The sequence below is a fragment of the Pseudorasbora parva genome, chromosome 20 (genome assembly GCF_024679245.1).
Source record: "Pseudorasbora parva isolate DD20220531a chromosome 20, ASM2467924v1, whole genome shotgun sequence".
Taxonomy (NCBI): domain Eukaryota; kingdom Metazoa; phylum Chordata; class Actinopteri; order Cypriniformes; family Gobionidae; genus Pseudorasbora; species Pseudorasbora parva.
Genome location: NC_090191.1, coordinates 7,186,528 through 7,201,929, shown reverse-complemented (window position 1 = coordinate 7,201,929; position 15,402 = coordinate 7,186,528). Strand labels below are relative to the sequence as shown.

The window sequence follows — 15,402 nt, the reverse complement described above, 5'->3', positions numbered from 1 at the left end:
GGCCTGTTGGCGGTGATCCGGATCATTTTGAGGACCGGTGTCCGATGATGGACATCGGAACAATGATCCGGATCCCGAATGTCCCACGGGCCACCCCCGATCAAGCAGGAGAGTACCAAATTCCTGTGAGTATCAAGGGGGGTACATATCAGGCTTTGGTGGATTCAGGATGCAACCAAACCTCGATCCATCAAAGCCTGATGCAGCCTGGGGCATTGGATACAAGCCGCATGGTTAAGGTGCGGTGTGTGCACGGGGATGTGGTGGAATATCCGGTTGTCCCAGTCACGATACAGTTTAGGGGAAAAAAGCATAGTGTTGAGGTGGCGGTTAGTCCCCACCTCCGGCATCCGCTAATTCTGGGGACGAATTGGCCCGCCTTTTCAGCGTTATTGGGGTCGTTATGCGCGGATGCCGCTTGGGAGAACAAGGCTAGGAACGGGGCGGCGCGAGTGCAGGTTGGCGAGACTGATACGGGACCCTTGGGAACAGCTTCAGAGGAACCGAGCGGGGTCGAGAGACTGATTCTCTCGGACCGCGATGACTTCCCTCTGGAGCAGTCTCAAGATGAGACCCTAAAACATGCATTTCAGCAGGTCCGCTCTATCGACGGTCAGTCTCTCCAACCCGCATTGCCCGTCACGTATCCTTATTTTGCCATAATTAAGGATCGGTTGTATCGAGTGACCCAAGACACTCAGACAAAAGTGGATACAACCCAGTTATTAGTACCAAAGAGCCGCCGGGAAATGCGTTTATGTCACGCACGTTGAGCGAACTCTACGGTTTGTTGGGCATTAAATCCATTCGAACAAGCGTCTATCACCCACAAACGGACGGCTTGGTCGAACGGTTTAATCGCACGCTTAAATCCATGATCCGCAAGTTCGTACAGGAAGACGCCAAAAATTGGGATCGGTGGTTAGAACCCCTCTTATTTGCCGTGCGGGAGGTTCCACAAGCCTCCACGGGGTTTTCCCCCTTCGAGCTTCTCTACGGACGGCAGCCCCGGGGGGTGCTGGACGTCCTACGAGAAACTTGGGAGGAGGGACCTTCTTTGGCCAAAAACGAAATTCAGTACGTGCTGGACTTGCGAACAAAACTCCACACCTTGGGGCGGCTATCTAGGGAGAATTTGTTGCAAGCCCAGGACCGCCAGAGCCGGTCATATAACAGGGGTACGAGACTACGCAAATTCACACCGGGAGAGAAAGTGCTCGTATTACTCCCTACATCAAGCTCTAAATTAATGTCAAAGTGGCAGGGGCCGTTTGAGGTCGCACGACAGCTGGGAGACCTCGATTATGAAGTGATACGATCCGATAGGAACGGGGCACGTCAAATATACCACCTCAATCTCCTTAAGAAATGGAATGAGGTGGAATCAGTGTTGTTGGCGACGGTGATCGGGGGAGAGGATGATCTCGGGCCAAAGGCGAGAATCAAAGCACAATCAGTCGCGCTGGCCCCTGGGGGAGATCACCTCTCACCGTCCCAACTCACGGATTTATCAAAACTACAGGCGGAGTTCGCCGACGTGTTCTCGCCCCTACCGGGACGTACCAACTTAATTCAGCACCATATCGAGACCGAGCCGGGCGTGGTAGTTCGCAGCCGGCCGTATCGCTTGCCTGAACACAAGAAAAAAGTAGTTCAGGAAGAATTAGGGGCAATGCTCGATATGGGTTGGTATCTAGCTCTTCAGCCTTTTAAGTTCCAGGTGGTCCACAGGCCGGGTGCTCAGATGGCTGTGGCCGACTTCCTCTCCAGAAATGGGCTCCCCGGCCTGAGTCGGGCGGTGGGGGTATGTGGCAAGGGGGGCGTGGTTCAGCGAGGTCTGCAGCGGGAGAGAGAGCCGCGGGACGAGCGGTAAGTGAGTGGGTTGGAAGCAGATTAATAACACCTGTCTCTCGTTCCAGTAATGAGCGCGGAGAGGGTATAAGACATCGGTGGAACCGGAGACCGAGGAGAGAGAGAGGGACTGCTGACGCGATACACACACACACCCACGGACATTGAGTGGTGAGACACGTTGACCCGGAAGCGAAACGTTTGACCGGAACCCGGAAGTGACTGAGAGAAATACACACTGGCAAAGCAGTGTAAAGAGACTGAGTTTTGTTTGAATAAAGAGAGCGTCAGCAGTCAAACCGACCCCCTTGTCCTCTTCCTTCCCTCCAAAACGAACATTATCACAGACTCCATTTAAACATAATTTAGAATTTAGGTTAGAATGCCGATTGGTTATTTGGTCATTTATATTTAATAGTTTAACTACCCATTATTCTGTTTAACCCTTTGTTGAAATTATAGCATACCGAACCTGAATAATTCCAGAGCAAGTCAGAATCAATCAAAGTGTAAATATTTATTAACAGTCAGGTAAATGTATAACACCAATTACATACTCAATTTAAAGGTAGCCTAATCCATACATAACATCAAATACTCTGAAGAATGAAATATATACCTGACTTCTGAAAATTACATAATGCTGGCTATCTTTAGATGTCCAGCACTACGGGCTAACCTGTTTAAAGTGTCAAGCCCTGAGCTCTTTGCAACATTCCCTTAAAGACCCAAAAACATGCACAAACTCTTTCAAATGTAAACACAAGATCCCAATGGGAATTTGCATTAATCAAGTCCCATAGACTTGTATTGATGCAAAGGCCAAATGGCTGAAAGCCACACCAACCATACTAAGACAAGATATCTCTAAACTCTTAAAACATTGATTATCTTTTGTTTAACTTCTGTGGGGATGAGATCCTTGTACCAGTCACACTGAGACTTTTCTAACGATATCAAACATATATAATACTCTATAGTGTGGATTGACATTGTAAGAGAGAGATTTTGTGTGTATTTTCAGTGATCTCAGCATGAGAGAGGGAAGGAATTGGGGGAGAGGGGGTCAACAGGGAAAGATATAGATTAGCTGATACTGAGGTGAGACTTGCGTCTCCAGTGGTGTGTGAGGGACAGTTCAGATGTTAATTTCCTTTATTTTCTCATAGAGTCCTTGTTCCTCATTTAGACGTTTCAGCATCTACTACTTTTTTTCAGCCTTACAGTACTATAGTAGAATTACCACAACTAATTGACCATTTGTGCAAATTTTCTTCAATTTACTGTGTTGAAGCCATTTGTGTGGAGTTATACATTTGTCCATTGGGTGGCGTTCTGGTATGTGATATTAAAAGCCAAGAATAAGGAGCAGTCCCTCTCAGTTTTTCGCGATTCTGCGATTGCTGAATACAATGCAAAATCAACAAATATTGCATTTTTTTGGGATATTGCATAATTTATAATTTCACCGCAAAAGAATAACAAAAAAATTTGTATTTTAAATCACAAAAAATAAATAAAATTATCTAATTTAACTAGCTTTTATTTTATTAAAGCTGTAATGCATTATTTTTATGAGGATACAGACGTTGTGGTGTATGCCGCAGTATGGTCTGTGTGAAAGTGAAAGCGAATCTTTCTCACCTGCCATCTCGCATTAGTGCCATGGACCGGGCGAATTGCCTAGTCAAGATGGATGAATGACCAAATAAAAGTATATGTCCAATAACACTAAAAGAAGAGTTAATGAAAGCGCTGTATAGCCTACCACGAAACTCAATTTGCTACTGACACACGGACCGACGTCAGACTTGCTGAGAATTCGCTGTTTGAATCTGTATCTTTGTGTTGTATTTATTTGTCCTCCGATCATTTGTTTATTAGTTCTTATTTTATTACTGACCGTTTACTTGATTAATTCATTATTTGAGAACTTTTTACTTAGGCTATATTAGGCAATTGCTTATTACTGGGATTTACTTTTCCCAGTCATATTGTACCCTAAGTGATCATGTTATTAAAACTACATAGTACACCAGACTAGCCTTTTTTAGTAAGATGCCAAAATAAACATGATTTGTGCATTTAGTTTGTTCTATTGTCATGTATGACTTATTGTGCATCTAACATAGTACTAACATAATATGTTAAATGTGGTATCCTAATTATAAAAATAAAACAGCAAACATTTTTGCAAATTTCTGTAAATTACCATCACAAAATCAGTCATTTTGATCGCAAAAAATCACAAAAAAATATTGCGAAATCCTAGAGGGACTGATTGAGACACGGGTGTGTTAGTATTGGGGAAGCCCACAGTTTTTGACCGCACGGCAGAGTAGCGTGCAAGGTGGATTGATTGTTTACAGTATGGACTTGTTATTTGTATTCTAAGAACTGGAAAGAATGACACAACAGGAAGCTTACTGGAAGCAATCGTTTAATCATTGAAGCACAATAAACAAAGACACTGTTTTTTTATTTTACCTCTGTCTGCATGGACTCTGTATGCGTTTTTAATGGAAAGCTGCTACATACTGTATAGTGTCTTTATTATAATATGGTTAAAAAATACTATAGTTTATACTAGATTAAATTATACTAGTAAATAGTTTACCATAAATTACTATAGTATAGTAAAACAGTTTACTGTAGTAAATACTATAGTGTTTTTGAACCATACTATAGTAAAAGTACTCCAGTATAGTGTTTTTAAAATACTATAGTAATTTATGGTAAAGTTACAATAGAAAATGTAGTAAGATTTCTCTAGTAAATACTATATTGTTTTTTAACCATATTATATTAAAGGTACTAGAGTAATTTTAAAAAATTTCATTGTAATTACCATAAATTACTATAGTATTTTTAATATAATTTACTGTATTATCTTTACTATAGTATGGTTCAAAAACACTGTAGTATTTACTACAGTAATTTTACTCTAATATAACATGGCGAGGTGAACGAGCGAGAGACATGGGAGGAGCGAGTGAGACCGGGGACGTGATTGCAAAAGAGCGTCACATGCGAGCCACACCGGTCTCGAGTCCTCTCATGAGGGTGCTCGGAGGCATTTAAGGACGAGCGACACCAGTCAAGGACAAAAGAGGACCAGGCCTGGACTTTACGTTGAGTTTTGTTTATGTTTTGCTATGTGTGTGCGGGCAGTCGTCCGTGAGGGGCTGCCCGCGTTACTTTCGTTTTGTTTATTTATTTAATTCAAGTTGTTGAATTGAATGTTCGCCGGTTCCCGCCTCCTTCCTTCCCATTTCTACGAACGTTATTACATATACTATAGTATTTTTTCATGTAGGAGGTGTGGAGGCTCCTCTCCATTGTGAATACCCATGTGGACTTTAAGGTTTGCTTTACGTATGAAATTCTTTCCACACTTTTGGCAGGTGAAAGGCTTCTCTCCAGTGTGAATTCGCATGTGGACTTCAAGGTTTCCTTTTTCAGTAAAACTCTTTCCACACTGTTGGCAGGTGAACGGCTTCTCTCCAGTGTGAATTCTCATGTGGACTTCAAGATTTGCTTTACGTCTGAAATTCTTTCCACACTGTTGGCAGGGGAGAGGCTTCTCTCCAGTGTGAATTCTCATGTGGACCTTAAGGTTTCTTTTTTCAGTAAAACTCTTTCCACACTGTTGACAGGTGAACGGCTTCTCTCCTGTGTGAATTCTCATGTGGACTTTAAGGTTTGTTTTACGTCGGAAATGTTTTCCACACTGTTGGCAGGTGTAAGGCGTCTCTCCAGTGTGAATTCTCATGTGGACCTTAAGGTTTGCTTTACGTCTGAAATGTTTTCCACACTGTTGGCAGGTGTAAGGCTTCTCTCCAGTATGAACTCTCATGTGGACTTCAAGGCTTTCTTTTTTACTGAAACTCTTTCCACACTGTTGGCAGGTGTAAAGCATCTCTTTAGTGTGAATTCTCATGTGACTGTTTAGTTTTGCTTTATGTTTGAAACTCTTTCCACACTGTAGGCAGGTGTATGGCTTCTCACCAGTGTGAACTCTCATGTGACCGTTAAGGTTTCCTTTGTGTTTGAAACTCTTTCCACACTGTTGGCAGGTGAAATAACTTTTATTTCCTGTCTTCTGAGCTATTTTCTGTGAGAAAGTCTTTTTAGTTTGTGTCGATTTTTCTCCAGTCGTGAAGTCATGATGTTTATCATAATAGTCTTTCTCTTCTTTCCTTTCATTAAGTTCTTGACTTGCTTCTTTCAATGCCATCAGATCTAAGGCAAAAACAGACATAATACAATTTAGATATTTAAAGCATCAATACCAGAGTATAGGGTAGTATGATATATAACCTATTCAATATTAGGGATCAGGGGTGGGTAGCTTTGGTCCTGGATTATTTTCAAGCAGTCCTGAAGATTTTGGGTTAAATTTGGGGGTTGGTGTGACTTTTGCAGGTGTGTTTGATCAAGGATGGAGTAGTGCTGGCCGGTTTAACCAACAATCATATTTTTTTGCAGGATTTTGGCGATTTAACGGTCTATCACAGTTTTTATATATCCTAACAATTTAGAAATTTAAATTTAATTAATTCTTATAAAATTATTATTAATAATAGGTATGATTTACTGTGCAATTAATGTCAATTTAAAGGTAGACAGAGCTTTTATTTTGCTGGCTTGGAATGAAGACCTTTGAGTTTGTGTGTTTTTATTTTTGACTGTGTACGTTTATTTATTCATTCATTCATTCATCGAAGTATGCTCTAACGTACAATACTAATATATTTTCTTATTCATGTTATACCAAACTTTTATTTTGCTGGATCATCTTGAAGACCTGTGAATTCCTGTGTATATAAAACAACTAATATCAATAGTTTTATCAAATAAAACGGTGAAATGTTCATTAAGTGATAGCAGTGGCGTAGGCAGAAAGTGGATGATTGGTGGGCCTCTAACAGTGTGGGTGGGCCGCTGGAATAATTCTCATCACCCTTTAATTTTGGGAGTTGGGCGGGTGGGGATCCCAAAGTCCTATTGAAACATAGCAACACAGCAAAAAGTAGGCTATCCCTCTTATGTTGGACCTTTTATTGTCTTTTGACTTTTAATGCAGTCTACTTCTACATGTTGATGCCTTCTCAAGCCCCCGTACGAGCAGTGTTTGTGATGTTTGAGCGCAGCGTGCAATTTTTTTTTACAATTCCGCTAGTGTTACTGGCATCACTGAGTAGCACCTAGCACTGGCATCACTGAGTAGCACCTAGCGGAATATTTTTTTTTAATTTAAACTTAAAATGTCAGCAGGTACATTGTTGACGTTACTGTTAAAAATGCACTTCCAATAAAGTGAGTGTTGGCAAAACCGGTTGTCATTCGAGGCGGCATGGGTGTTGTCGGCAACTGCTGAATGTAACTAATAAAGTAACTTGTAATCTTACTTAGTTACTTTTAAAATCAAGTAATCTGTAAAGTAACTAAGTTACTTTTTAAAGGAGTAATCAGCATAGGTGTCAAGTAACGAAGTACATCATTATTGTTACTTTACTTCGTTATCGTTACTTTACTTAAGTAGAAATTTTGGGTATTATACTTTACTGGAGTAATTATTTTTCTGCGTACTTTTTACTTCTATTAATTACATTTTCACGCAATTATCTGTACTTTCTACTCCTTACTTTATAAAACAGCCTTGTTACAACTCTTTCATTTCATCTTATTTAAAAAAAAAAAAAAACTATGCAGATAATGCGCGTCATCAGAATTTGATTGTGGTTGGATGAGAAGCGTAAACACATACCATTCCAACACGCTATTGGTTACTACGCGATCCATTGCGCTTGCACATGATTCAAAGCACAAATCACACACGGTGTTACCAGATTGTGCGGGTTCCAGCGGACGAACACACACTTTCAGTCAATCAGCGATCAGCAGGCAGACGCGGTCATTCATGACAGCCAGGTTTTTGGTGAGCTTTGAGCCCTGCACAATCCTCATGACACACTCCTGCAGTCATTAAAATAGTTCAGCTTTGTTTGTAATGTCCAAGTAGTTATATTTCGTTTAGTTTCTTTATTAAGTTAATTTAGAAAAATGTTTGTTACATTTTTTTGTTTGTTACATTTTTTTAAAGTGACAATGTAAAAAAGTCAGAGGCCGTAGGGCTCTAAAATAAGTCAACCCAATCTGACAACACTGATCACACATGTAACTAGTCATAATATCTTCCGCTTCAGGAAACACGTTAATCCTCAGCAGTACACATATGGTATATTTCCATTGTACTAAAATGCATTCATTTTCAATGGGTATATATGCGGCTGAAACAGGTAGCCTAGTGCATACCAAATTTTTCAACATTAACATTTTAATATAACATTAGTCATTATGGCTTTTAGAAAAATGTTTTTTGAAGAGGTCGGGTAGTGCACTACAGGCCCCTGTGGTGTGGCCTAAGCTTCTGTCTTTAATGGCATTTTTTTCCATACATTACTTTTACTTTTATACTTTTAAGTAGTTTTGAAACCAGTACTTTTACTTTTGACACCTCTGGTAATAAGTAATCTGATTACTTTTTAAAGTAACTGTGGCAACACTGGTGGTACTATAGTAGAAACAAAATACTATAAGCACTAATCTCAGTGTGATCAAATGTGAGCGGCTGTAATGTGAAAAAATTGAAAACAACAACAAAGTAGGAGAGAGATATTACCCAAGTCCTGATAACTATACGAAGAGAAATCACAATGTCTGAGTCCTGTATCCACAACATGTCATTGCTATTACAGTACATGTGGCTAATGTACATTTAAGTACATTGCACTGGTTGCCAATGGCTGCTCGCATCAAATTCAAGGCACTAGTTATCGCCTACAAAACAACCACTGGCTCTGCACCAATATACCTAAACTCACTTGTTCAGACTTACACACCCTCCAGAAGCTTGCGTTCTGCGAGTGAGCGGCGCCTCGTGGTTCCATCCCAAAGAGGCATGAAATCGCTCTCACAGACATTTTCCTGGACCGTTCCCACCTGGTGGAATGACCTGCCGATCTCAATTCGTGCTGCCGAGTCTGTAGCCATTTTTAAAAAACATCTTAAGACACATCTTTTCCAATTGCACCTGACCAATACAGAATAGCACTTACTGATCACCACAGCAACGACCAAAAAGCGCACACTCCTGGATCATATCTACGTCTCTCATCCGGATTTGTGCCTTCAGGCGGGTATGTTACATAGTTATCATAACTATCAGAATCCAGTGTTCTGTATTTTGCGTACGTGAGTTTTTGTTGTAGATGGCTATTGCTGCGCGTTTAGCTAGAATACAAAACCAACCCATTGGGCCACTGAATCTGCATTAACGACAACAGCTGGGGCAACAGCCTTAGTCCTAATGGGTTATCATAGCTATCAAAATCCAGTGTTCGGCACTTTGCGTACGTGAGTTTTTGTTGTAGATGTCTGTCTTAAAAAAAAAAAAAAAAAAAAATTGTTGTGTATTGTGATAATTAGTTGAGATTTCTTACAGCTCTTACAGGTTTTTGGCCTTGTCTGTTCCGTTGCTTCTATTACTCTCCCCTTTTTTGTAAGTCGCTTTGGATAAAAGCGTCTGCTAAATGATTAAATGTAAATGTAAATGTAAAGAAACCCACTTGCTCATAAATATTACACGCAAATGTCATGCCACGGCGGGCCAGACTAAAAACCTACCCGTAGCTTACCTTGTTATAGCTGATGACTGTTCTAAACAAATCGGAGTTGGCTCAAGAGGTTGATAATATCATCATATTTTTTTATTAATATTAGAATAGAGTTCTAATGCATGACAAAATAAATCACATTTAAAATAATTTTTTAAGAATGTTAAACGTTAAAAAATAGTTTTATTAAAAATATATATATTTCCCTGGATCTGACAGGATGGGCAAGCTGTCAATCTGGGTGGGCACAGGCCCACCCATTGCTACGCTACAGATGAAGTTCATCACAAAATTCACATCAAGAAACTTTCTCTTTCTCTCCAAACAAAAGTACTACGAATATGCAGATACATCTAACAGGTTATTAGCCTATCAAATAAAGGAAAAACTAAACAAGACGTCAACTTTTAAATGTTGTAAATTCAACTCAAGAAGCTGCGGCGAGTACACAGGGTGTGATACTGTTTTCAAGGAAACCAGATCAACATTGTGAAACGAATTCTTCAAAACTTAAGTAAAAACATCGAATGAGCATGCAATGCAATAAGATATATTTTCTTTCCTGCAAACGAAGGACAATGTGAATATTTGACCAGTCAAAAACAAAGGTAAGCCGGTATCCATATTGAGTATCAGCAGACACAAAACGCTAGCCTGACGTGGTCATATTCTCTTCAAGGGCTCAACTGAACTGTGTTGCCAAGTCTGCGTTTTCCCCCCCGCGGGTTGTTTTCTATGTCCGTGGGTTGGAACGACTATTATGTGATATAGACCCATTAGTGCAAATTTTAGCAGGCAACCTTGCTAAAATAACACATTTTACCCCCCAAATGCCATTTCCCCCCCGGAGAACCCCCCGAGAAGCTATTGTTTAGGGCTAGTAGTTGGCAGGTTTTGTTGTAAAAACTTGGCAACCCTGTCTGCACGCACGCTGAAATCAGGCTGGAATAAACGATCTTTGCCGGTGTTGTAAAAAAATAAAATAATTTAATGATACACAGAGTACTTACCAACATAATCATCATTTCTAAAAAAAAATTGTGAAGGTGAATGCATATACAAACAAGCTCTCAGTTTAGGATTCGAAAAAATATAATCCAAGCCCCTTTGATGACGTGCATGATTACGTTACTGTTGATCATCTGTCCATCATCGTCTAAAGCCCGCCCTGAAGATTTCATTGGTCTGAACAGTTTCTGTTCGGACGGGGCTAAATTCAGCTGGCATCCAGGCTAACAAAAATGCCATTAAAGGGGACAAATTTGAAAGTAAAAAAGTGATAAAAGTTACATAAATGATAAAAGCTCTTTGTGGTTTCTTGGTTTGATCGATTTGATTTGAGCAACAATAAACCACAGATAACAAAGGCATTTTGCGTTTATATTATTGATTCCTATGTAGAAAATCGCTTCCTGCCCTCCATTTCGCGCCTTAGCAGTGACGTGATAAATGATAAGTTTACTTTAACCACCAGGGGCCTGTACCATGATGGTAGATTAACAAACTCAGGGTTACAGGATTAGTTTTGAGTTGACAAAACCAAACCAATCTATTCAGGCTTTGTTGGTCCCATGATGCTGATCATCAGCTTTCTCTGTCAACTCAGGCTTTGATCCTGAGTTCAGGAGTTTAGCTGTGACATCAGCAGTGAGCAGCCAATCACACGCTGTGGATCACTGAGATTCACTTCTCGCAAGAGAAGCAGCGAGATTCATTTCACTCTTCTGCTGAATATTACATTATTTAAATATATTAAGAATTTAAACAAATTTACACAGTAAGAAGAAAAGAGCTATCTATGAAAGAGGACAACTAAAAGAAAAAATATACATCAATGCAAGTAAAAGTTATGAAGTTAGTTTAGTTGATATATGGAGAGATTTGAACGTTTAAGCTCAGTCAGCTTTTTAATAATATTTTTAATAGCTTTGTTTATTGATTTTAAAGCTTATTTGTATGACTTTATATAGGATTTTAATATTAATTTTAACAAAGTGCCTATTAATTATTTATTTACTTAAATGATAAATGTGTAATTGATTATGGGTATAATAATTACATAAATTATATTTAAATCATTCAAAATTAATATTATTATAAATAAGCATTGTTAAAATCCAGACATGTTAGTCTTTAAAAACTATTTGCTATGTCGTGACCTTTAATTTGGAGCAGAAACAGGGGGAGTGACTTTACTGCATCAGAGGTGTGTCACTTTACTCACAGCTGATTGGCCCAATTTCAGGTTGAGATCTCTAATCCAGAACATAACCTGCCCTGGAGCAGGTTAGCTGTGCAGCGTAAGTTACTATGGTGATGAACACAGCTAAAAGCCAAACCACTTTAATGGTACCTAAAACCCAGGATTGGCACAAACTAAGCTTAAACATATCTGGCTAGCCAACTAAACCGGCTTCATGGTATAGGCCCCAGGATTGAGGAGTTAAAAGACATTCTTCAAAAATATCACTCATTTCTGTAGAGCTGGACATTTAAGAAACAAAATAAGAAATCATAATAAGAAACAAAAGAGTTCAGCTTTAAGAATGAAACCAACCTGGTTGGTCCTTAGTTTCTTCATTTTTCACTCTGAATGTTTCCTCAATCTTCCTGTCTTCACTCTCCTCTTTCTTTCCTTGTTCCTCAGTTTCTTCATGTTTCAAACTGAATACATTTTCAATCTTCAGCTCTTCACTCTCCTCTTTAATAAACTCCATCTTTATAAGTGTCACATGGATCTCAGTTGCTTCACCAGACGTTTATCGGTGTGTTTGTCCTGTTTAAGATGAGAATAGTAACAGAATGAAAAATAAATCCAAAATCTTTCCTAGTTCAGCACACTAGTAAGATAGGCTTTTTTATTGTATGGAACTTTCAAAATTACAGTTTCTTGACACATTTTGTAACTATAAATTGAAACATACAATAGGGCTTGGGTGCCATGTTGCATTCTGGGACGTGGCGACCATGTTGATGGCCTCGCGAATGTAAACATACAGCAAGTCGAACGAGGAGAAGCAGAGTCGGGAGAAAGAAAAAATATGGAATTTATCAGGATACGTTAAATAGGGAAGGCAGGGAGTGGTATATGGACAAAATCAGAACTATTAACGTTTTGGATCCACATGAAATTCTCAACAAAGAGCGGAGCACCGACAACGACAAAAACTTTATTTTGTTGGTCCCCAAACAGACATTCTACTGACTATAAGTAACTTTGCAACTACAATTCAACTTATTCTACTAACCCAAACCCTAACACATAACCATTACCTACCAGTCTACTAAAACTCTAATAAGAGTTAGTTGACTTTGTTGAAAACGTATATAGTTAGTAGACTGTTTAAAGTGGACTATCGAAATAAAGTCTAACTGAAACGTATTTAATAATATTACATTAGAAATTGCACTACCTCCGTTTTTATTTGTATCCGTTATTGCAATGTTATTGTTTACTATATTTATAATTTGCACTCCCTCCATTTTCTGTGTCCGTTGTTGTTATTTTATAGATACCTATTTATTTATTTAGTATTAAAAGAATATATTTTTAAAAAGTGTATTTATTATTGTTATAAGAAATTGCACTCCGTTTTCTTTGACCACTTTTTATTTGTAACCTTTTACCTTAAAGCATTCCAACTGTACTGCACTGTTCTGTGTTCTCAGGTTGCACTACTTGCAAATAAACACTGAAAAACATCTGATTGTGTGACACTTCTTGCTTTTTGCACATCGTACTGTTATTGCTTCTTTTCCATGGTTGCACCTCCAAGCAGGAGAGTGGTGGAAAGTTAATCATTTTCGACCTTTTTCCCATGGCGATTATGTGTTGTGCTGTTACACCCCACAATGCAGCAACGGTTTACCAGTTGAAATAATAATGCAAAAATAATCAAATTAAGATACACGACTGAGAGGGGGCACGACTATAAAGAGTGCGCAGTAGTCCGAGTAGCAGTAAAGGAGGCCATCAACATGGCCACCACGCCAAGTAATGATGTCATGACGCCCAAGCCCTATAGAAATAAAAAGGAATAAATAAGTATCTTAAAATTAAAGGCCATCACATGTTAAATGTTAAATTCATTTCAGTTTTTTTTTTTAAACTAGCAAAATTGGGTTTTAAATTACTCACTTTAGTTTAATGAATTTAACATTTTCCCAATTACAAAAACAAACTGATAATATATATTTTTCTTTTAGAAATTTCATATTAATTTGCTTGAAATAAAACATTTAAAACTAGGATTCAGTTAATTTGAAAGTTATAAATGGAGACATCTCATATCTAATGTGTGTTTGTCAGGATATATTCTGTCAACGATGTCAAATGACACTTCTTTGGTTTTATTTATTTCACAAGAAATCCCCAGATGTATTCCCACTCAAATGAGGGAAACATATTAACTCAAACAAATTTAAATTTAAAAGGAAGAGCAAAAAAAAAAATCTAATGAGATTTAATGATTACTACGTGTATCATTGATTCAAATAATTTAACAATTGAGTCTTAAGCTCCGGTTCTCTCGTCACTCGCCAGAGACTGAATTCACGTTTGAATTGATTCATGATAAAGAGCAAAATGTTACTCTTGATGAGTTTATTATGTTACTTTACTCACACAACGCTGATACGTTTGATAATGCAACACAAAACTACATTCAATAATAAATTATTAATTCTGCTTCACTCTAACCGGTTTATATCGCTTCAAACACTGTAAACCCTAAAAAACAAACCTTTATTCAGTCGAATCACAACAGATGCACGAGCGCGGCGCAGCTTGATGATGTCACACATGGAGACCAAAATAAAAGTCCCGTTCACACATTGTTGTGTCTAAAAATCACGATAGTGCATAGAAATGTACTTAGAAAAAACGGCAACATTCAGAGTTGAATGCATTGGTGTGTGAATGTATTGAATGTAATACCGTTAACTAAATAAACACAATAACACAATACATTTATTTTCTAATTTATTTTTAATTTTTATAATAATTCGAATAGTTTTTTAATTTATCATTTATTCATTTTGTAATTTTATGTTTTGATATTTTATATTACTAATTATTTATTTTCTATTGTTTAATCTTATGATTGTGTGGTTTTCCATTGTTTTCCCCTCTATAAATTAACACTTCCTGTATTATGCTGTCTAGATGAAGTATGAGCACTGAAACATATGCAGTGAAGATTATTCAACAAACTCTTTTATTATAATCACTTTATCTTCAGCTTATAGAAGGCTGTCAATAGAGTACAGACAAGACTTTCTGTTGACTGGTTTACTGGGTTGCACACACCAGACAAATTGATATCTTTTGACAAGATCCGGTGTTGTGCCGAAATCTGTGACCTAAATAAATCTGTGACTCCGTTTTCTGTGTTTTTAGCATTCTATATGTGATTTTTTAATTAAATTATTTAGGGTGTTATGGATCAACTGGTGATCATGTTGTCTGGGATGGGCGCGTGCATGTAGATAGTTTTAAGACCTTGTGCTCTTTTTGTTTTAAGAGGATTAGCTTCAGACCACCTAGTAAAAGTCCCATGACACGTATGTATTGGTGGCCATTTTCAGTTGGAGTTAACTTTACTATCAGATCCACCCTGATAAATTCCAGTGGTTCTGTGACCTGAAATAAGAATCAATGTTTAAAAAAAATCAGGAATAAGGTGACTTGGCCAAAATCACCCAGTCGTCGATGTAATTTAGTGTATGGATGCCCTGGAGTCTGAGCGGAGCCAGAAAGTGCTAGCCCGAACAGAAGAACCCGATATTGGTATACTTTGCCCTCGAAAGCAAACCTAAGGAACCTCCTGTGACATGGAAGGATGGAAATATGGAATATTGATGCACTGCACGT

At 38.4% G+C, this 15,402-nt stretch overlaps 1 protein-coding gene across 1 annotated transcript; it reads right to left on the bottom strand.

The window, feature by feature from the left end:
- Positions 1-4,313: 4,313 nt before the first annotated feature.
- LOC137049313 (gastrula zinc finger protein XlCGF57.1-like) lies at positions 4,314-14,329 on the bottom strand. Its single transcript, XM_067427828.1, has 3 exons — positions 14,273-14,329; positions 12,088-12,306; positions 4,314-6,093 (listed from the first exon to the last, which is right to left on the bottom strand). The coding sequence occupies exons 2-3, from the start codon at positions 12,245-12,247 to the stop codon at positions 5,147-5,149; spliced, it is 1,107 nt and encodes a 368-aa protein (XP_067283929.1). The 5' UTR covers positions 12,248-12,306; positions 14,273-14,329; the 3' UTR covers positions 4,314-5,146.
- Positions 14,330-15,402: the final 1,073 nt, after the last annotated feature.